Genomic DNA, 23,266 nt, shown 5'->3' with positions numbered 1-23,266 from the left:
ATATTTAGTTCATCCAGTCCTGAGATACAATGTAAAATATATGCTGACACACACATATACGAAATGTTTAAGTATTTTCACATTTTCAAGTTTCTTGCATGTAAAAACATGAAGAAATACAAAAATCTGTAGTAGTCAAAATTTAGCCAATCACCATACTTTTTTTCCATTCATTATATTCTATAACAGCTTGGAAAGTAAAAATTATTATTTTCTTAGATTGTCAAAATATGAAAAGGGCCTTAAAATTATAGCTGTACTGTATTACTGTCAGTTTCAATTTATTAAATGTTTATTTTCATTTGTATTTATTTATATACTTTACATAAGTATTATATCCCATATTAAACATATAAAGCATAATATTCATTTAAAGACTGAGTAGAGATTAATTATAAAGTTTTTTTTTTTTTTAAATTTTGAAAACAGTTATTTTACGTAAACTATTTTTGATAGTATTTTTAATCCCACCAGTAAATAATACTAATCACTTTCAAATATAATTATAAGAACATTATAATAATCATTTTCTGATTTAAATCACATTCTAAGCTGATATCTGTACTGAAATTATTTAATGAAATAATGATATTAAAAATTTATCTATATTATCTATTTCTTACCTTCATAAATGGCAGGAGAGATAATATTTGGAATCAAAAATTTATTTAAGCAATTAATGATTTTCCAAAGTGCATCTATTTTGTTTTGAAAAACTTTTATTTCTTCATTGGTCCTAGATGGAGGGAGTTTGAAACATAAATGATGATAGGCATTCCAACTTTCAAATAAATATTTCATTTCATTTTTCAAACAGTTTTCACTTGATAACGTTGACCAAAGTATATTTTTACAGATTTTTTCTAAGTCTTTACTTATTTTATCCAGATGACGTGTTAAATCTCTCTAAATAAAATTTGAAAAATTTAATTATTTATTTAAAATATAAACAATACGATCTTATAACAAATTAAAAATCTAAAAACTTTCATCTACAAAATAACTTAGTCATAAATAATTTCATGTCTTTAAATAGTACTAAATCAGTTCTAAATTCAGTGAGTATAAAGAAACTGTCAAATTTTAAAGAAGCTTGAATTTAGAGCTCTTTTAAATATTATAATCAAAATAGAGGAAATAAGACAAATAATCGAGTTGCCTCATAATTACAGGGTGGCTAATAAATACTTTAAAATAGTTTACATACATTTAATATCACAACCTTGTCATATTAAATATATGTAAAGTAGTTTAAACTATAATCAATTTTCATAATTTAATTTTCTTTCTTTATTATACCACTGTGTCCATTTTATTCAGACTTTTAAATAAAATATTTCCTTTATGCTTAATTTTACGATGTTTGCAAAATAAACCATTTAAATAATATATACATATTAATCACTAACAACTACAGTAATTTAAAAGCAATTGAAACAAATGAATTATGAATAATATATACATATATATTAATACTATAAATTTACTTTGTGTATATACTAGAAAAAGAATACTATCAAAAAACCAAATTTTGTTATTATTTAAATTTGTTTCTGAAATTAAAAACTATGCATATTGTACACATTTAAACTAAAGATGAATGAAAAACACTTTACTCAATTTCAAATATTTGAATACCTGAACACTTAATGAACTTAATTAAATAAGTTATATAAGATAATTAAGAAATCCATTTAATATTCATTATTTAACTTATTTTATTTGTTTCAATATATGAGGTGGTTTGGTTGAATCACGTTTCATACGCTGTAACTTCAAATACACGCTTTTGTTGTCATAGATTACTGCAGTCCCCGAACTTTTGGATCGTACCACGTATAAAATAACTTAGTAAAGTAAAAAGAAAAACAATTCACTGAATTCTAAGAAATAAATCTTCAAACTTTTTATTTTAACTTGAGTTTTACAGTTGTTTTTTTATGCTCTTATCTCAAATACAATAAATTTATCAACAATTGTTCTCAGTTTCATATACTGCAGATTTTTAAGAAAACAAGCATTCGAACACATTCAGTTTACTTCCTTTCTTGTTACAAATTATGGTAAACCAGAGGTACAGATGAGTTGTTGTCTGTACATGTAGTATAATATTGGAGGTAGTTTTAGTATTCAAGGATTCTAGTATTTGCCTATCTCTAATTCAAACTTATTTTTAAATTTCCTGATTGCAAACAATAAACTATTTTTTTATATTAATAGAAAAGTTGCAATAGTTATATAAAATGAAAAACTATGATTTTTAGAAGTAACTGAAATTTTATATAAATAATTCTTCTTGCAGTTATATCTAAAGGAGCAACTAAGCATTTTTTTATTACTAATAAATGGTTTATTGCAAACAGAAAAACATTAAAATAAAATTGTCAATAAGAAATTTAGTTTTATTATGTAATGAATATTTCTAATAAAATTAAAGTTAAAAAAATATCATATAAGGGTATAAAACTATTTTTCGTGGATTATCATAAATCGATCATGAAGACATACGATTCTTATGATTGATTTTAGCTATTTTATAGATTGTAATTATTTTTATATTTAAAAATTTCCTATTTGATATTTCATTTAAAACATTTTATATTTCGTTGTTTAATACTTATTAAATTCAGACAATTCTTCAATGAATTAAAATACTTAAGATCACAGAGAAAAAAGTCTTCAAAAACCTTCATATAATCATCCACAAATTAATGAAATTATATTAACTTAGAACGTAATATTTCTGACATTGTAACATAAAACTTGTACATAAATTGAATAATAATTATTATCAGCAAATGTAAGTTTGTGTTTTCTTTAAAGAAAATTAAAGCAACACAGCTATAAAATACACGAATCATACAGTATGTGTCATCTTAACTGGCATAAACATCCATAATAATCAATAAATGAGTTGACTTCTCTAAAAAGTACTAAAATATTTTTCAATATTAAATTTATTTGCTTATTTCAGTTCATATTAAACTGATAAAATTGTGTATCACATAAATAAATTCTTAAAAATATGGTGTTTTTTAAAATCTTTTTCCTCTACAATATCACATTGAGAACATCATCAGATATGGCAAATTTTTTATGAGCATAAAATTTGAAATGTTAGGACCAGAAGAACAAAGGGAGTTTTATAAAATATCAATTAGAAGAAAGATAAAATACATAAGCTTATGAATGTTTAATGATTCTTGAAAAAGCACTGTATATAATATACTAAAATCATTGCTAGACACCTTTGGCTGTTGAGATACATGTATTTGCTTATACACTAATATTTTCAGCCTAATCTATATGCCATCCTCAAGTGACCTATTTTTGGAATATCAGTTACAAACTGTTCCAAAATTGAACATAATAAATATAGAATATTATAACATCAACTTTTAAATATTTGAACATAAATGTAACATCTATTTCCAATAATTCCAACATAAAAAATAAAACTAGAATTGAAAATTTAAATATAAAAATATATCTTAGTAAATGAGGTTTTTACAATGAACTTCCATGCAGATTGGATATTTATTGTATTCTATAGTTTCTGGATGAAAATTCACTGATGTCAGCATTAATAAAGTTCCTTTAGCATTAACACGAGCACTTTCGACGAGCGTATAATCGTCATCCTCGGGTGAAATGAACAAATTTTTAACAAAACAAATCGAAAGTGCTTGTGTTAATGCTAAAGGAACTTTATTAATGCTGAACTCAGTGAATTTTCATCCAGAAACTATACAAAACTTGGTGTGAGTTTTTGAATTTATTTTTTGCTTATTGTATTCTATTTTGAAACAGTTTGTAACCGATGTTCCAAAAATATATCACCTGAGGATGGCCTATAGATTAGGCTGAAAACATTAGTGTATATGCAAATATGCGTGTCTCAGCAGTCAAATGTGTTTAGTGATGATTTTAGTAATTATTTTTTCTGCTGCGTGCTGTGTGGGGTTTTGACTATATATAATATATAATAAATTTAAGATATCTAAAAACACTTACATAAATGCATGAAAAAAACTGCAGACAACACAATGAAAGATTTTAATAATAATAAAAAAAGAAATAGCATAAAGAAGAAATTCAACAAAGAAGTGTCAAATAAGAATAATGAATTTTTTTTCAAAGAGTTTTGAAAAAGAGATAAAACTCTTCGAAAAAAAAAATAAAATCATATATTAAGATGTTAAATGCTAGTATGTGTATTTATAAAAAGTTAAAGAACATAACATAATTAATTTAAAGAAAAGGAAATTTAAATTATTTACACAAATTTCATTAATAAATAATTAGAAATGTAATTTAAAATAAAATAGACGAAAACAGAGATTTAAAAAAATAAAAAAATAAGTAAAATAAGTATGAATTATATATAATAAATTTATAGTAAAAAAAATATCACATAGCTATATGACATTTGAGAGTAATAAGTATATGGTCCACCAATTTTCAGCTGTCACCAATGGGAAGAAATGATACGGTTAGTAGTATATTAAAGGCTATTGGAAAATCTCCAAGTATTCATTTGAAACATTAAATGAACTTTTGAATCAAATGTAACAAGCATTGAAAAAAAAATCCGACATTTATCAAGATGTACAAATCTGTAACTATTTTGTATTTTTTTTGAAGAGTGCTATATGACCAAAACTAGTTAACTTCCAAATAAACTAAATGGTAATTACTTTAAATTGAATAACTGATAACTATGCAAATGAAACAGTATTTTTACAAAGTATTTTGTTTTTCTAATTGCTTCAAGTGATTAAAAAAACTAATGGTGAAATCAATATTCCTGAAAATAATTTTTTGCAGAAATGATTACATAACTTTTTAATTAAAACTATTGATGAGGTCTATACGTTATTCTTACAAGTTAATGTAACTACTTTGGTTTACAATAGAATTTATAGATTAGTGAAACAAAAAGAAAATATTTCTATTATAAATACAATAAATTAATCATTAATATAATTAACAATATAAACATAATGGATCTTTACTTTCTCTATTTTGTAATTTCCATCTATTTAAAAAACTTAAAATTATTTAATAAAGAATAGAATTGAAATTTCTAATATGACAGGACTTTTACTAAAATATATCAGTGGCTGTAAACAGAATAAAAGAATTTAGTAAATTAACAAGTGTTTAAAAGCTTTTCACAACTTGACCTTACTAATTTATTCCATTTGAAAATCTTTAAAAGTTGTTTACTGTTGTTATTTTTATAATATAACAAAGAATTTATGAAATTACATTTAAATAGAAATTTTTGTTTATAGTAAATCATAAATATTTCAATATCAGTAAAAAGTTTTTGGTTTAACAAATTAATTATTTAGTAGAGTTTACTTTCATAATAAATTAATTTCTTTTCTTTCACACATATATACACATAATTATAAATATAAAAAATAATATATAAAAAAAAGAACAAATGTAGATTTAGCATTAAATGTAAGAAATTACACTATTTTAATTTTTTTTATTTAAAACTGTTATCAATTTCTTTTCATATGGAATGATATAAAATTTAAATAAATCAATAAAAACTTGTTAGACAAATAAAATCTTTTGATCTTTCTGTCTACAAAAATGTATAGTACTTATTCATACTTAGGATAATATTATTTAAATATTTAGTTCACGAATTTTCATTCTTCGTGTATCAATTTTTCTTAGTTCATTCCAATTTTCATTAATTTTTCAACAAACTATTTAACTTACTAGTACCCATATTTCGCTATTTAATATCCAAGACTTAAATGAGTACTAGTAATCATAACTAAAATAAATTATTTTCATATATTAGCTTTGTTTTGTATAAATACAAACTTATTTAAGTTTATTTAAACATTTAATCCATGTAACTTTAATGACAAAATATATTATAACCAATAAATTTTCTTTTAATTAGTACAGAATATTATCTAATGTTCTGCAATATAATTTAACATCTGTTGTGATAAATTGCAACATATTAACTACAGTACACAAATTTCAGACCATAATACTTAGAATTTGTATATAAATGTTGATTACTATTTTTTCTTCCAAAAAACAAAAATAAAATAAAATAAATATAAATGGAACAAGGGAGTAAAAAATCAGTCAATTATTTCATATTTTTGCCTAATTATGAAGATATTAATTGTATTTTTAAAAAATATATAATATTCTTGGATAACTATTTAGAATTAAAAACATTTAAGTTATATATTCATGTTGATATGATAACATATCAACAAGTTCTTAGACATATATTCAATCTATATTAATATATTCTTCGACAATATCAACAGTAAGATATTCTTGTTGATTTATCAACAAGAATGTATATGTCTGAAACTTTCTGCAAATAAATCTATATTACATAAAACCCTTAGAAAAACTATATACATTATCAAGTGATTGTTTTCAGACAGATTATTTTGAGTTTAGAATACTGTATAGAAATTAATAGTTGACTAAAAAAGTAATAATTAAATAAGAGATATAAGTTTTAACATATTTAACTATACACACTATAACTATATACAAACTATACTATATTTAACTATACACAAACTCCGGTCTGGACCGAAAATAAAGTGATTTGACATAGATGACTGGCATGACTGTTATTAGGAAAAGTATGATTTACAGGAACAAGATACTACTAATTTAAAATAGAGAGCATATATTTTAAATTAAATAAATTAAAAATTTCAGCCGGACATTGTGACGACATCGCAATAATTTTGGCTCGTAGAATTAAAAAATCTGTAATTAAATAATATTTTTCAGTCATTCCATCAAGCATCATTCAGTTCCTGTATATTTTTGATGTTATATAATTTATGAAATACTAACCTTTTCTGAATATGTAAGATTTAAGACTTGTTAACAGAACATTAAAGAAAACATTGGCATAATTTTTTAACTTAAAATCTGGTTTGTATTATTTTGAATAAGATCTCAATAGATTTCACTTGGTAAAGAAAGAATGAAGTCTATATATCACTTTATATAAAATTTTAAACTGAATTTCAAACTCCTATTTCTTTTAGCAAGTCAAATAATAATGGAATTCTATTAATTCAAAATTACACACGATAAGTTTAATTAATTAAGTAATTAATAAGTTTCTTTCCTTCTAATCATTGATCCTCTAAATACATTTTTCTTATAATGAAAAATAGATTATTTAATTTTCCGAAACAACGGATGTTAATCTCGAGCGGGAAAAGAAGAATTTTTTCTTTTTTTTTTTTTTCCAAAAAAGTAAAGGATGCAAAAAGTAAAAATTCCGTTAGCAACAAATCAATCGTTAATAAGTACATCTGCCAGACTTATCGCTGGTCAAATGACAAAATCCCATTTTCAAATTGATGTCATTAGTAATTGTTAATTGCCTGTTTTGTTTCTGTAGACGGAAACTTAAATTTCAACAAAAGGAAATCTTATTCGACCAATTTCGTTACCAGTTACGATGAAATAAAAAGTATATTAAACAATCATATTTGGAAAAATAAAAAAAAGAGATCATTTCTTATAAAAGAAGAGAGGCAATCCAATCACGTACTAGTATCGAAATTTCCGGTCTCTTGCGGGGGTAGAAAGAAAGCGTTTCCTAGGTAACCGGCAAGCCATGACGTCACACTGGAGATAATATGTCTATCGAGATGTTTACTCATCCCATCACCTCCACTGTATTCAAAGGCGATTGACAGCATCGACCAATAATAAATATTCAGTTTATTAAATTTAAGCGTTTCTACGAATTAGTGAAAAATTGAACAATTTATTATTCCGCTATAATCACGTGATTATTTCCATACTGAATAATTCAAAACAACGTGCAATTACTTCTTTTATTCACACTTGATTAAAATTTCTATTTTTACTCTCCTCTAAGACGTAAAATCGCTAAGTATTAAAAACAAATATGATAATTCAAATGTATATTTCAAAGTTAACCTTGAATTCTACAAAGTTATGTGAAATATATTCTGAAAATATAAAAAAAGGAAGGAAAAAAAATCCCATCTGTAAAATATCAGATCCATAATAATCTATAAAATTCATATATGTGTAAGATCTTAATTATCTTTTTGTTATTCATCACTCATCTTGAGCTTCCACTAAAGAAAATGCTATTATATATGTAGCACGTACTGTATAGTTAATGTAACCCTTGGTGCCAAGATGGCGGTTCGTCTCTGATTCCAGCAAGGAAACAGTGGGACGCACGTTCTAACCTAACCTAACCTATTCTAATAAATTACAATAATTATTAGCAACCAAATTATTAGAATAGGTTAGGTTAGAACGTGCGTCCCACTGTTTCCTTGCTGGAATCAGAGACGAGCCGCCATCTTGGCACCAAGGGTTACATTAACCCAAAATTAATATAACGTTATAAATAAATGTTTCTTTTATTCAATTTTCTCATACGTCTAGCGTTATTGACGTTAAAAAGTGACCATAAACGATAAATACTTGTATAACAGAAAGCCTACTGTTTACAAAAAGCAACACTAAAGTAAACAACTATAATTAAAAAATATATTTGTTGTTTTATTCTCTGATATTACAATAAAATTATAATTATAAGTTAAAATCTAGTAAAAAAAATAATAGTTTTTTATGGAGATTTATAAAGTATCTCACTAATAATAAAGAAAACTACATACATATATATATATATAATAGGAGCAGGAGTTAATTATAATAAAAATATCAATAAAGAATTGACAATAATTTTGTATAGAACTCCAGGAAAGCTGGAAATCTACTAAACATCGAATAAAATAAAAAGGAATATAAAGTTTTTGTAATCAAATATTTAAAATAATTCTTAAACTATCCCAAGTTCTTGAATAATTTATTCATTTATTCCTAAGTTGTATAATTGCAAAAATTAATTATATATGAAAAGTTACATTTAATATATAGAATCAATACTTAATAATCTCTGCTATGATACAAATTTCAAATTCGTCAGTTCTTCAAAAAAAATAAATAATTTGTCTATTATAACTAAACGACAAATTTTAATTTGTCCCGTTAATACCCAGCTGAGGGCAGTATACAATATGTAAAATGCAAATTAATGCTACGGGCACACAGAAAGTTTAAACTTTTAATTAAACATGTGTAATAAATACATTCGTTCAAGGCAGCCAACCAACAATCGTGTTCTATTAAATGTCAATCTTCATAAAGATATCACATATATATATATATATATATACTCAAAAATATAATTTATAAAAGCGAAATAAAGCTAGTTGCATAATCAAGTAAAACTATAATTAATAACACGGAATTTATGCAGAAACGAAAATGAGAATATCATTAACACAGATATGTAGGAAATACTAAATATGTTTTAATTAATTTTTAATCTGTCTTTTGACTAACAATATTGCATAATTAAATATAACATTTAATACACAGGAAATTGGAAATTATTTCAAATGATTTATTTTCAGACTTAAAATTTAATAATGTTATTTAATTGAAGCGAAATGTAATATGTTTAAGCATCTAAAAGGAATTTTGATGTGTCCACTTTTCTTTACACAAATATGAAAAAAAAGTGTAACAAATTAATTATAAAACACCAATTTTTTAAATATTAAAATTAAACTAATTTAAATATGGATAAATCAAGATAAACTTTATCATTAGAAATCAAATACAGGATTTATAAGGGAAAAAGTGACTGTTGCAAAGTAAATCAGTCCTTTGCAAAATTCTGCAAAAGTTTCAACGCTTTCCTATCAATTCAACGAAATGATTGGATTTATTTTATTACTGATTGACCCTTATAAAATCTGTAGTTAAAGTTGAACAATTGCACAATTACCAGCTTCCGTAGCTGTGAAAATCTTCAAATCACGAAATGGAATTAACAATAAAGGAAATGGATTAGTCTACTTGACAAGCAATATCGGTTGAATTAGCAAATTTATTCGGATATATTTTTACACACAACACTAAATTACTTGACGAATTTATAAAACACCAGAGAGAAGGCAATAAGAAAATGTTGTGCATGTACAGTACAGTACAGTACAAAAGTTGTGTAATATTAAAAAAAAAGAAAAAAATCTTATTTTTTGTATTTCGAAATAATAAATTCATTACTGTAATTATATCTGCATTCACTCTCATTCTATTTTTTTTTTTTTATAACACCGCATTTGTTCACAAAACAAGAATACGAACAACGTGACGTCGCGACGTCACGTTGTGATGTCAAGGCAACTCTCATTTCAATAATATTTTGTTTTAAAATACGTATGAGAATTAACCTTGTACACACAATAGAAAATTTTCTACAAAAGTAATTGCTGAAATATATTAATTATGAAAAACAAAGATTAATTTAAGAGAGATATAGCAAATAATTTAAAAAAAAAAAATTTGATAAAAAAAAGTACAGTACATTTTCCGACAATCTCAATTATTTTTACATAATAAAATCAATAACCGTCATTCTATTTCAGAGTAAAAGATATAGAAAATGTTCTCAGAATATCATCGAACCGAGAAGATTTACAATATTCTTGGCCCATTTCAACCTAATCCATTAAATATCAATTTTTAATCCATGTTTGTCCGTACCATTTTTAAAGGATACTTCAGAAATGAGCTTAACGAGCACACATTAACTACACGTTATATCTAACGATAATTAAATATATAACCTGTTTATCACGAATGAAAAATTATATCAACGGAATTTATTCGTGTAATCATGAAATACTCATAAAATATCACTTGGTATGAAGTATTTCTTTACGTGTAAAAATATTTCATATCAAAACATACGTGTCAAAAAATGCAGCATATAAAATATGTAAAATATCATTTTTGAAATTTTTTAATATGTTACTAAGAAGAAAAAAAAAATTTTTTTTTTAAACTTGTAATAAACCTAAATTACCCCAGGGCTTAACAGATAAACAGTTGACAGAAAGATTACAAGAATTTGTCAAATACTTCAGTTCCTGTCATAATTTTTATATTATAAAATTAAATAAACTCGAGTTTTCTTATTTAAAAATTTAAAGAAAATGGAAATTATAATAGGATTAATAAAAATATTTATAGCTTATTTGATTTGTATGAAAAAAATTCTTTGGATCATCAGGAATAGCCTACTTGTTTTATAATACAAAAGAACTATTTTAATCATTTTATGGAAAAAAATAAGCAGTTATACGTCATCGAAAAATATATTTATCCAACTTAATAAAGCTAATTTATACGCCTAAGAAATTTTTAAATTCGATAAATTTTGAATAAATATATTCTAGAAATTACTCATATGCGTATAGATAAGTAGGGCAAATATTTGTTCTTTAAAAGAATAAAAGTTTTTATCTCGTTCACTAGAGCACAGGCTACACACCTCACGTTTACCTAGCCTCCTACACCTTCCTTTTTTTTATTTTAAAGGGAAGTGCAACGTTTGATTTGTAGCAGAATCGTTTGTCACCACGACAGAAGACAATTTTGTGGTCACATACATCATTTCAACTATTCCGCTTTTTTCTACAGCTCTGAACGTGTTTAAAAAAAAAAATTCTTTCTTTTATTACATTTTGTGACCGTCAAATTAATTTACATTCAATTTTTCTTTCCAGAAATAATACACATATTTTTTTCCCCTTAAAAAAATGATTTGTTTGAATTAAATCTTTAAAAATACTGTATAAATTCGACATTACACAGTTATTTTTCATTACTTCTTTCACCTAACATTGCTTTTTTTTCCTTCTTTCTCTTTTAAATTTGTACACGAAAATTTATTATAAATTTGCTCTTCGACAATAGAATTAAAATTTTTATGAGTCTTCACTTCAAAACTATTTATCATATCAATTTATTGATAGAACTGGGTGTATTTAACTTACTAATTGTGAGATTTTAAAATTTCATAATTTATATATAAAATTAAAAAGGAAAATATTTTCATTAGGAATCATTTTAAAAGTTAAAGCAAAAACAGGAAAATAAATCTAGGAAAGTGCAGTTTAATTAAACATGATAAATTAACCGTTTTAGGAACGTTGTTGATAAATAAACCTACTTATTGATAGAAAAATGTCAATAAGTATATTTTAAATCATAAGTTACGAAAAAAAAATATGTAATAAATTAATCTAAACTTAAAATTTTCAAGGTAAAATTTCGTTTTAGTTCAAACCAAACTATCGAATTCCATTTTTTCTTTAAAGAAATTATTTTGTGTTCATCTATTATAAATTAGCTTTATATATATATATATATATAAAACATTAAATTTATAGCAAAATAACGTTGCCGTTTACTGTTATAATATATTTAAACTTTTACACAAATAAATTTAAAAACTTCTTTAAATAGTACGTAAGTAAAACTGGGAAATTTTCAGAAGAAAGATTCAATTATCTGTAGAAAAAAAGTCAATACATTATAATCACGAACAGAGATGATTTATGTATGTTATTAAGTTCTAGATTTTGAGTAGTTGAACATGAATTCATTAAATTAAAACTAATTAAAATTTGAATAAATTGCAATAAACAGTGAAACAATAGCAATAATTGATTAATAATACTCAAAGACGATTGTACAAAATAGAAGGAAATCATTATACTCAGATGATATGTATTTCAGCTGAAATTATTGAATTAATTACAAATCATTAATTTCAACTGAATTATTTTTTCGTTTATAATCAATAATTTAAACGTACTGTACAAGAACTTCATTCACAAGTGGAGAGAACAAATAAAATTTACATAATGAAACTTGAATATTAGTATATGTAATAAATTTATATGTATTCTGTTCATGTATATTCTTAAACAGAATTAAAGTATAAAGTAAAACTTAATAAAATTATTTTCCCTTTATAGATTCTCGAAAGAAGTGTAAGCAAAACATTAACATGTAATTAATTACATTAAAAGCTACTAGTATGATGACGGAAAAATTGCACAATTGAACTTAATATGGACAGTTTATAAATTTTTAATGCCTTCTAAAATCGGTTTCCTCTTTGATATATGAACCAAGAATAATGTTAAGTGCTATACCCTTAGGATATTCCAATTTGGATAGAGAAGTAATAAGCACACAGCTGTCGTTCATCTCAGAGGAAGGAAGTACTGTAGACGATAAACTTCCTTATCAATGTCGTGACTAGACCAGACACGAAAGATGGAAGATAGAACTCTGCAAACCACTAATATAAGTTTTAAACTCTCGACAAATTAACTCAACTTAATAATATAAACAGTTTTCTGGAAAGAGAAATCTGATCTTAAGTGCATTCACTCACTGCCTTAAAACAATTTTCTCAGAAATGTAATTCCATCCAATTCCATTACAGAACTATCCAACAAACAGTCGTGTAAAAGACGATCAAATTCAAATAATGTAATAAGTACAGCAACAAGCATTAGTAAAGTTTTTTTGAAAAAACCGAAGAGGAATTTCTACGTTGTTTTTTGATGAAAGAACGTACAATTGAAACAGAAATTTGTGATTGAAATTCACAACAACGTTCTCTTTCTTTTATAAAAGTACAAAAAAAGAAGCCTCTTATTTTGCATTCTTACTTGAATATTGCCACATGCACAAGCCAACCTCTCGAGAGCAATTATCTCTAATGAAATCCAGTCGGACCAACAGAACGCTTGGAATAGCTATCATATTAGCGAATACATCAATTCCGCTTTCATGCATTGTTCAAAACTAAATCATTTACTATAATAATGTAATAAAGTCCGTGTTGTTATAAAGAATGCAGAACATACTAATTTCTACAAAAGAAAGAAAAAAAAGGGGGAGATCACGCATATACATACGCACTCGAAATTAAAAATTAAAGTGTCTCATAATCGAATCGTGAGAGAAAAACGATTTAATTCAGCTGGTTTAAGTCCATACCGAGGAAATTTTTATATTTACGAAATATTCTTTAAGAGTTAGCTGGATAAAAACATCTTGTTAGAAAAATAGCACCGTTTATGAGAAGAACAGGTGGACAATAAGTTCATGTTAAAATGAAAATGAAGCTTGTCGTGTTGGAGTAGATTATTTATAACTAATACTAAAACTAGCTTGTAGAGAGGAAGATTATGAAATTTGTTAGTTTGAAAACGAAATTGGAAATTTTTAAAAATATTTAAGAAAACGGGCAAAAAAATTAGATAGAGTGTTGTTAAGGAAAATTTTTCCGGAGCAAGTTTTGGCATTAATCTTAATCAGAGTTTAGATGTAGTTGTACGTTGACTCGATTCAAAAATCGGAGGTAAATATTCTATTTGCATTTAAATTAACCAGATAATCATTTCAATTAAAGGAGTCGGAAAGCATTTCACAGTCAAACCCGGCAATTCTCTTATCGATCCTTTTGCACAATTCTCTTCGAGCAACTTGTTTATTTGATGTTTTCTTTCCCAGGTCTCGGGAAGGTTAACGGTATTGATAAATCAAGAGTAATCTGCCAGGTGTTGGGTAAATGGCATCTCCACCGAGTAATGCAATCGTTCTTCTGATATCAGCATCGAGATGGGCGAGAAAGATTTCACACAGAGCAACATTCATATCAAAGAACGAATTAGGTACTTTACAGCCAATCGATTATTGAAGAATTATTCAAAATTCATTAAAGGTTATGAAAACAATTCAAAACTATTGCATATTTAGGAAGAAAAAAAAATTTTTCAATTTAATAATTCATTAAAATTCTAAAATTTGAAGAAATTAGAAACACCAAATTGTTTTATTCCTGGAAAAATGATGAAGACAAGATGAATTCTGATAGAAGATATAAATTAATATGAAAATAGATGATTCCGTTTTGACATAAAAATGACTTCCAAATTTGATTTCTATCAAATTTGGAAGTCATTCTTAGTGCACAGTGGCATTTCTATGCCACTGTGGACTAAGAATAATAACCCAGTCACGTTAAATAAGCATCTTTCAACAATATAAAACTAGATGATGAAGAATACTAAATTACCCATTTCTCTACTTAAATTACTAAATATAATTTATAAATATAATATATGCTATAATTATCTAATATTAATTTAATAATTATATTTATTAATTATAACTTTTACGCTTTTTGAATTACAAATAATCAACCTAACATATCTTAAAGTTAATCATTAGAATTTAATGTATTCAAATTACATTTCCAAATACAGAAACTTTCGGATTTTACAATATTTAATAAATTAGACATAATCTGAGTTCGAAATCAATTTCTTGACACGGTAAAAAATAGAAATCTGGCCCACTAATTAGAATTTATTTTTAAAAATTGACAAAAAAAGACATGAAACTTTAAAATTTATTACAGGCATTCATCTAAACAATCAAATCTCGAATATAATATTTTAAAACATCAGTCGTAAAAAAATCAATTTTTTTCCCCTCTCTAAAATCTTATGTTTCATCACCCATTTATCTATGTTAATCCAATAGATAAAAGCTTTGCAAAATCAATTAGGATTCACTATAAAATCATGATATTATTTGATATTTTGATTACATTTTAACATATCTTTCATCACATTTGATGTTAGAATCTAACTTATCCTTCATTACTCATATATTTCCGAAAACTGTTATAATTTTTACTAAATCCAATAAATTTAAAGTAACATGCGATTGTTTCAATTTGATTTCTATCAAAGTTTATATATAAATTCAAGTAGTTTCGTATAGGTTCTATATCTTACTCAAATTACGATTTTATGGTTATTTCCTTAATAAAATGTAGTATTTTTTTCTTTTTTTTAAAATAATTGTAATTATTTAATATATTTCCGTAAAAAGTATTATCTTACACTTGTTAAAATTTAATTAAAATTAACATGTCTTTATTTTTAACGGGATAAGATTTGATACCAATCGTTTAACACTTAAAATACAATTTAATAACACTCGAATATGAACGTTATTTATTTGGAAAAGAATTTAAATTAAGGTTTATGTTCGTGCATTTATATTTTATAATTTTAAATCCAAGGAGTTTTCGTTACTGTTAATGAAAATTAAGCGGAGGAAGCGTACGTATTAATATTTGTTACTTGTTAATTTGATTGATGTGCAGCATTAGTTGCTTATTTCTTTTGTTTGTATATGGCAATGCGACACGTGGCGATCTGCTGAGGAAAAATTCCTCTCGAGAGGACTTTCTGCGGAAAACTGGCTCTTATTTAAATGTTACAAACGTGAAGAAAACCTGGGAAAATCGACTTCCAGTGGTTGGAGCAACTAAAAAAAAATTGTATCCTTTACGAAATTTATTGAATTCTAATTAATAATACCGATGAATAATTAAAACTAGCTTTATTCTTCTTATAATAATATTCGTTTCATTGAGTTTACTACATAAATAAATAAATGTAAAAGACCCAAAATTATGTACAGATCTGAAACAGATCTGAGTTGGTACTACATTTGATTATAGCAGCTTGTGATGTTAAACATAAATATTAATATACAAACAAGAAAACATTTGTATGTAAGTGAATTTATAAATGCTAAGCATGTAGACCAATTAAAACAGATGTACTGTTTTAAATAAAACTATTAAACAATTATCAAAGAGGAACGAAATATTTCACGTAAATTAATTATTTAAAGAATTTTGAATGAATATTAAATAATATCTTTACAACTGTTACTAAAATAATATTCAAATTTAATGAAAAAAAGAAAAAAATTCCCATCGATGACGTTCGAAAGAAAACCTTTTCGGTTACTCAAAGGAATGTCGTCATAATTCGTTTAGGTAATACACAAAGAATTGACTGGGTAGACTTTTGGAGAGCATTGAAGTAATTATAGAAGAACTTCAATTAACCGAACTGAATGGGATCGAGATTGACATCAGATAACAAGAGGTTTTTACTTTTTTATTTTTCAGATCTTATTTTTATGAAAAATTAATTTTTGATTTATAGAACATACATTAAATAAATGAAATAAAAATGACATTTATAAGAATAATAAGCACATTTATAAAAATGAATAAGTTGTATTTAATTTCATATTTGACTTAAATATTATTGAAATTTGTGTTATCATCAATTACATTTATTTTTCGTAATTCTAATACAAAATAATAATGTTTTGTGTATCGTAAAATTAAATACTAAATTATGTCATTATCAATATTGTCGTGTGTGTGCAGAGATTATTTAATTTAAATTTTTGATTTTTGTCTTAATTCAAATTCCATTAAGAAGATAATTAAATAACAGTCAATTTTTAAAATGTCAATGTATTAAACATAAGTAAGATCTAATCATTCTTCACATATAAATTTTATATGTAAAGAATGAAGCTATTATTTTCTTTTAATGATAATTTTTTTTGGGAAGATGAAATTTAGAGAGATTACAATACATAAAGAAGTTAAAATGCATGCATTACACTATTTTATTAACAATTTCACCACGCATAATCTAAATTAATAAAGCAATTATATGAGCGAGAAGTGGAAAATTCCAAATAGAATGAATAATATTGTTAGGATGTGTCAATAACGATGGAGATCAACATTAAATATACATTTGAAAATTATTTATATATTAATTACAGATTTATTTCAAAAAAAACTATTTCTATAATTCATATTAATTAAATAAATTGTTAATTAAAAGTAATTAATCGACAATAATCTTCATAAATATTAATACTATAAAGCTAAAGATATTTCGGAAGTTATAATAATGTACAGAAGTGTCACTTTGAAATTCTTAATCTTTAGAAATTCAGCTAATAATAATGGCCGACAATTTTTTTACTTGTTATTCTTCATCTGATGATAATACATAAGAAAAAAGATTAGTTATCTCTACGGCTAGTGGGAAATCATAACGATCAAAGATGCTCCTGAGAGCGGAAAGTTTAATCAATTAAATCTTGAATATCGCTTCAAAATAAAAAAAGTTTGCAAATTAGGCATTATATCTGATTATCTATCTTTCATCTATTCTACTTAACTGGTTATCTTTCATAAAACACAGATAACATCATCAAGTCAGATGAAATTAATCGCGGTTCTTAATGCATTAGTACTACTTTAATAAGAGGAAAAGAAACGACATATTCAACTTATATAAAATATATCAAATTTATTAAAATTTTAATTAAGTAAATACAGCAGTTAAGACAGGAAAATTTTAAATTCTTGTCATAAGTAATCAACAAACTTTCTTTTTAGATATGAATTATTACTTAAAGTTTATTCATTCCAAGAATTTTCAAATTCCTATTTCTCTCTTATAAACCATTAAAAATTGACTTCAACTATTTATTATAATGAATTTATCCATTATACAAATTATATGTGTATGCATGTATTATACGAATTGTTTGAATTGTAAAAATTCTGATTAACGCGAGGCACCAGTACATTGTTAGCTATAAGGCCGATCGCAATTACACCCACTACGGGTGGGCTGACAAGTATTGCTCATTCCTTATCCATGCTGACTGACTAGCATGAATAACGATGGACAACGGTATTGCTCATGAAAAATTATAAGTCTGGACAGCGTTTGAATCCGGATCCCTCAAGGCAGTAGTATAATATTTTACCGCATGGACGACCTTTTCTAAAACGTTATATTCGTCATTACTTTTACTCGAGATTTTTAAGATTCACAAAATATAATATAAGAACAATCGACAATTCTTAATTTTAAGTTACAACGATTGAATTAATAATAATTTTCTTGTAAAGTATCTTAAGTTATATGAAAAACGTCAATTTTAGCTGATTGCCAGAAGTCTTGATTCTCCTCAGATCGAGATATGAAGTCTGACTCGAAGCATTCACAGAATAAACTGGCGAAAGCTGGGAATGGATACGAACCAAGATTCTTTAGTACAAGATTTCTAGCTTACTTTTCTTGCAAGTACTGTACGTACGATCTCAACATAGGCATTTAGCACGTAAACAAGATTACGATAGTGGTAAGCGATTTACGATAAACTAATTTGATAGCATCAAATATTCGATAATATTAAACTGACAATAATTAAAACACGAGATTTATAAATTCTACATTGTTTTTTTCAAACTTCCAATTGAATCAGTACAGGTTTTAATAATTACACTGCAACACGAACAACGTAATGACTATGTATTAAAAATTTTTTCGTAAATATTTAGACAAATTTTATAGATATAAAAACACATTAATATAAAATTTTCGTAAATTTATAATAATGTAAAAATTAACGAAAATTTTATATTAAATTATAATACGTTAACGTGTTTTTTTTTTATATCTATAAAATCATATATACTGAATATATACATGTAAGTTATATCATCACGTTTCAATTATACGCTATAGATTACATTAAAAACGACAACTTATATATCAGTAAAACTATTATTTTACTGTATACATTTATTATTATTTTCAATATTCAAAGGATTTTCTAATTATTTCAAGTGTATGTAATACTATAAATATAATTTTAAAATACATAATTCAATTCTTTCGTGAAGACTAAATATCTTTACGCAATTTAATTCCGAAAAAGTTTCCTGTTGGAGAAAGATTTTTGCCCAATTAAACCTTAACAGCTGACTTTTTCAGGTCAGATTTCGTCCTTGTAATAACCGTATTAGTGTAAGCTTGCCTTCATAGATAAGAGTAATATGAAAGCTGCACATAGAAATCTTAATTCGGTAGTAATGCCAAAGAAGTATTACGGAAAAAAACAAATTTTAATAATTAGCCAATGGAATAAGACGGTAATAGAAAGAATTTCCCTTTTATAAATTATAAATAAGGACAAAAATAAAATCCAAAATTATAAGTAAAACCAATTTGCCAACAAGCTTATAACTTTTAAATATTTTATTCACACATGCAAGTACTTTATAGGAAAAATAAAAAGAAGAGAGAGAAGAAGCCTTCGAGATGGAAAATATGAAAAATAGATACATGTAACAAGTTAGCGTATCTCCAAGGTAAAAAAAAAAAAAATAAATAAAATCATCTCATTTATTTAGCAGTTCTAAAATTGTATTGAATGAAAATTTGGTTATCTTTATGTGTGGTAAAAATCCTTCATTACCGAATCTTTCTCTAAAAATTTCATTCTACTTAATTTTATTCATTTTAATCATTCTACATATATATTTTAAATATGATCACTCTGGCCACATCTGTCTACAATAACCTAATTTATATCCAATAACATATGCATAGAGAAATAAAAATTATCGCTATCACAAAATCAATGACGTTTCTTTAAGAACAAATTTTATGCATTTATAATCTTTCATCTTATTTCTTTTCCATTATAATTATATACAATGGAATTAATTTAATAAAATTTAAACTATAATTTTGCTATTTTGTCATTAAAAAAAAAAAAAAATGGAAATTCGCGGCAGTTAGCTTTTATAAATTCTATTTACACGTAATTATTTCTTATACAGTACTTGTTTTGTTACAAAGAAAGAATTGTTTCTGCTCATAGCGGACACGCATTTCATTTTCTGCGCTATTGACTAATTTCTTGCTTCTTGTAGCTAAGCAATGCAAAAAATATCGATTTTCTCAAAAGCCTAATTTCTGGCTAATCTACATCATTTATAAGACAGCAACCTCGCTAATTTCATCCGAAGATTAACTCTGAGCGCTTTTATACTTCTATAATCCAATTAAGGCATTCCAAAGCGATAAATTTTTCAAAACGGAAAGGAAATAACACTTCGATTTTACAAAGATTTATGTTATGTAATTTATTTATTTATTAAATATGACGTTAAAAGGAAAAGTAAAAGTATAAGACGTGCGCTGTACAGTACATTAATCTTCTTTTAATTTTATTCTCTGCTGTACTTACAGAATTTTCTTGTAAGATTGTTATTATTTATAAGTTAAGTTTTACACTATAATTTCCAAAAAATAAAAAAATAAAAATTATTTTCATATATTCTTAAGATAATAAAAAATATAATTTTAACTCTATTTAAGGGTTCTACATTCAAAACTTTTTACTTTATTTTCGATTAGTACCAATGCATTTATTCAAATTTCATTTGAGTTTTAATTTGGATTCGAAATTAAAAAAATTAAGTGTAATTTTATCACATTTCGCCCATTTTAAAATCGAGCGTTTGAACTGTTTGCTGATGATTTTATATTCTAATTCGTATTCGTTTGTTCGATGCGAATCGATTTCACTCATTCTATCAATATTTCAATTGAAAATGCTTAAAATCATGCCATTAGAATTTAAAATTTAATTTTATTGCTTAGAAGACTATTTGGCATTATCAATAGTCAATAATAATAGCCTCTAAACGAGGCAAATGAAAATGCAGCAAAAAGAAAGAAAGAAAAAAAAATCATTCATTATTTTCCCATTATTGTTTTTCATTAAGTAATTTTCCATACTAATGCATAATTTCGTATTTTACTTGTTCATAGTGTTCTAAGAATAAGAAATACTTTTATGAACTAATTTCTGTATTATTTATTAAACATATATTGAAATACCAAGATTTCTTCTATACAAATTTGAAAATGTTTTTCAAATGAAATTTAGATTAAAAATTTTTAATTAATTTATTAAATTTATTAGGCTTTTTGCAAATATATTTCATTTACAAATCTAGAAAACAAGCAGTTATTTCAAAAATTTGAGAAATTAATGTTACTTTAATTCTTAAATTTCTTTACACTTGCATTATTAATACAGTTCTGCAATTTTTAATAATTTTATTTCTTAAGAATTTTAAATATCACTATTATTAATTTTAAGATATTTTAATAGGGGAAAAAATCATCGAAAAGTTTTTACTTTATAATATAATACTTTTCAATGTCAAAGTTTAAAAAAGAGCACTTTAAAATTATTATATTCTATTGTTCTTATATATTTTAATGTAAGGAATCATTTAAATCCATAAATTATTATAATTTTTTTTTCAGAAAAAATTCAGTTTTAATAAATAGAATAAATTATATAATTTACATTTATTTTATATTTTCTTTAAAAATAAATTACTAATCTGAATAGAAGCAAGTTGAAAACAAATAAGTGCAAAATATATTATTACAAAAAAGCTAGATTATACTTATTAAAAATTACACAAACAAACTTAACTCCTATAAAAACAAATATTATTATTCTATAAAATTATTTTGATATAATTTTATTTATTTATTTTACATAAGAACTTTTACAATGATATTAATCATAAGAATTTTAAAACTTTTCTTTGTTTTTCCAACTGCTGCAATTTTATTATGTTCCAATCAAGAGTTCATTCATTTGTTTTACTTGATATAATCCATTTTCATATAAAATAAACAATAAAAATTCATCTATATTTATGCCAGAAAGATATTTTACTAATTATTTATAACATTTAATTAAAAAATATTACTTTACTGCCATGCCATTCCAATATCACCATAACACAAATACCTGAATGAATGAATTGTGATTGAAACTAGATAATTGTTTTGAAACTTACTGTCACATTTAAATTGCCCAGTGAATTACACCATGATACATTCAACAGAATATCATTGATGGTTGACCAAATCTAATGACTACAGGACAGATTCCTATAGTCATTAGATAGAATTCCATAAGGACAGATAGAAGAATAGGAATAATAGAAACAGATTTTGAATTTTAATAACATAACGTTTGAAATATTCTAGTGAAGTACATCTAGAATTAAGAATAGATTTCAAAAGTAATTTTATATAATAAAACTATCATTTCTTTCATTTATATACTTTTGATAAGTATTATGTAATCCCATAAAAAATATAAAATTCTTTTGAAAGGATTTTACAGACTAGTAAAACAAGAAAGCATTCTCCTCAAAAATTCCCATCATTCCGTATATTTTATAAAAGAAAATAAAGTAAAATGAAAAAAAAAAAAAAATTACAATTGAAAAATCATTTTTCAATAAGAACAAATGTACTTTTTGATGCCAGCTGAAATGTGAAGTGATTTATTAACACATTCAGCATTGATTTGTGAATGAATACTTAAAAATCTTATGTAGACGTCACTTTTTACATAAATTTTAAAACTGATAACTAAATTAAATTAGAAGTTGAGATTGGTATAAACCGTCACAATTCTTTTCTTAGCAATTTATAATTTTGGTAATATTTTTCAAATTGCTAATTGAAACAACCTATACAATGATATATATCCATATAAAAAATTTATAAATTGT

At 24.5% G+C, this 23,266-nt stretch overlaps 1 protein-coding gene across 1 annotated transcript in view; it reads right to left on the bottom strand.

Moving 5' to 3' along the window:
• LOC136975022 (midasin) overlaps positions 1 to 23,266 on the bottom strand; it is a 234,672-nt gene that overhangs the window by 86,244 nt on the left and 125,162 nt on the right. The window contains exon 42 of the mRNA XM_067270012.1: positions 624 to 906. Coding sequence (XP_067126113.1) covers positions 624 to 906 — 283 coding nt within the window. The remainder of the gene's footprint in view (positions 1 to 623; positions 907 to 23,266) is intronic.

The sequence above is a fragment of the Centruroides vittatus genome, unplaced genomic scaffold, assembly GCF_030686945.1.
Source record: "Centruroides vittatus isolate TY-2023 unplaced genomic scaffold, ASM3068694v2 contig_361, whole genome shotgun sequence".
NCBI lineage: Eukaryota > Metazoa > Arthropoda > Arachnida > Scorpiones > Buthidae > Centruroides > Centruroides vittatus.
This window is presented reverse-complemented; position numbering and strand designations above follow the sequence as displayed.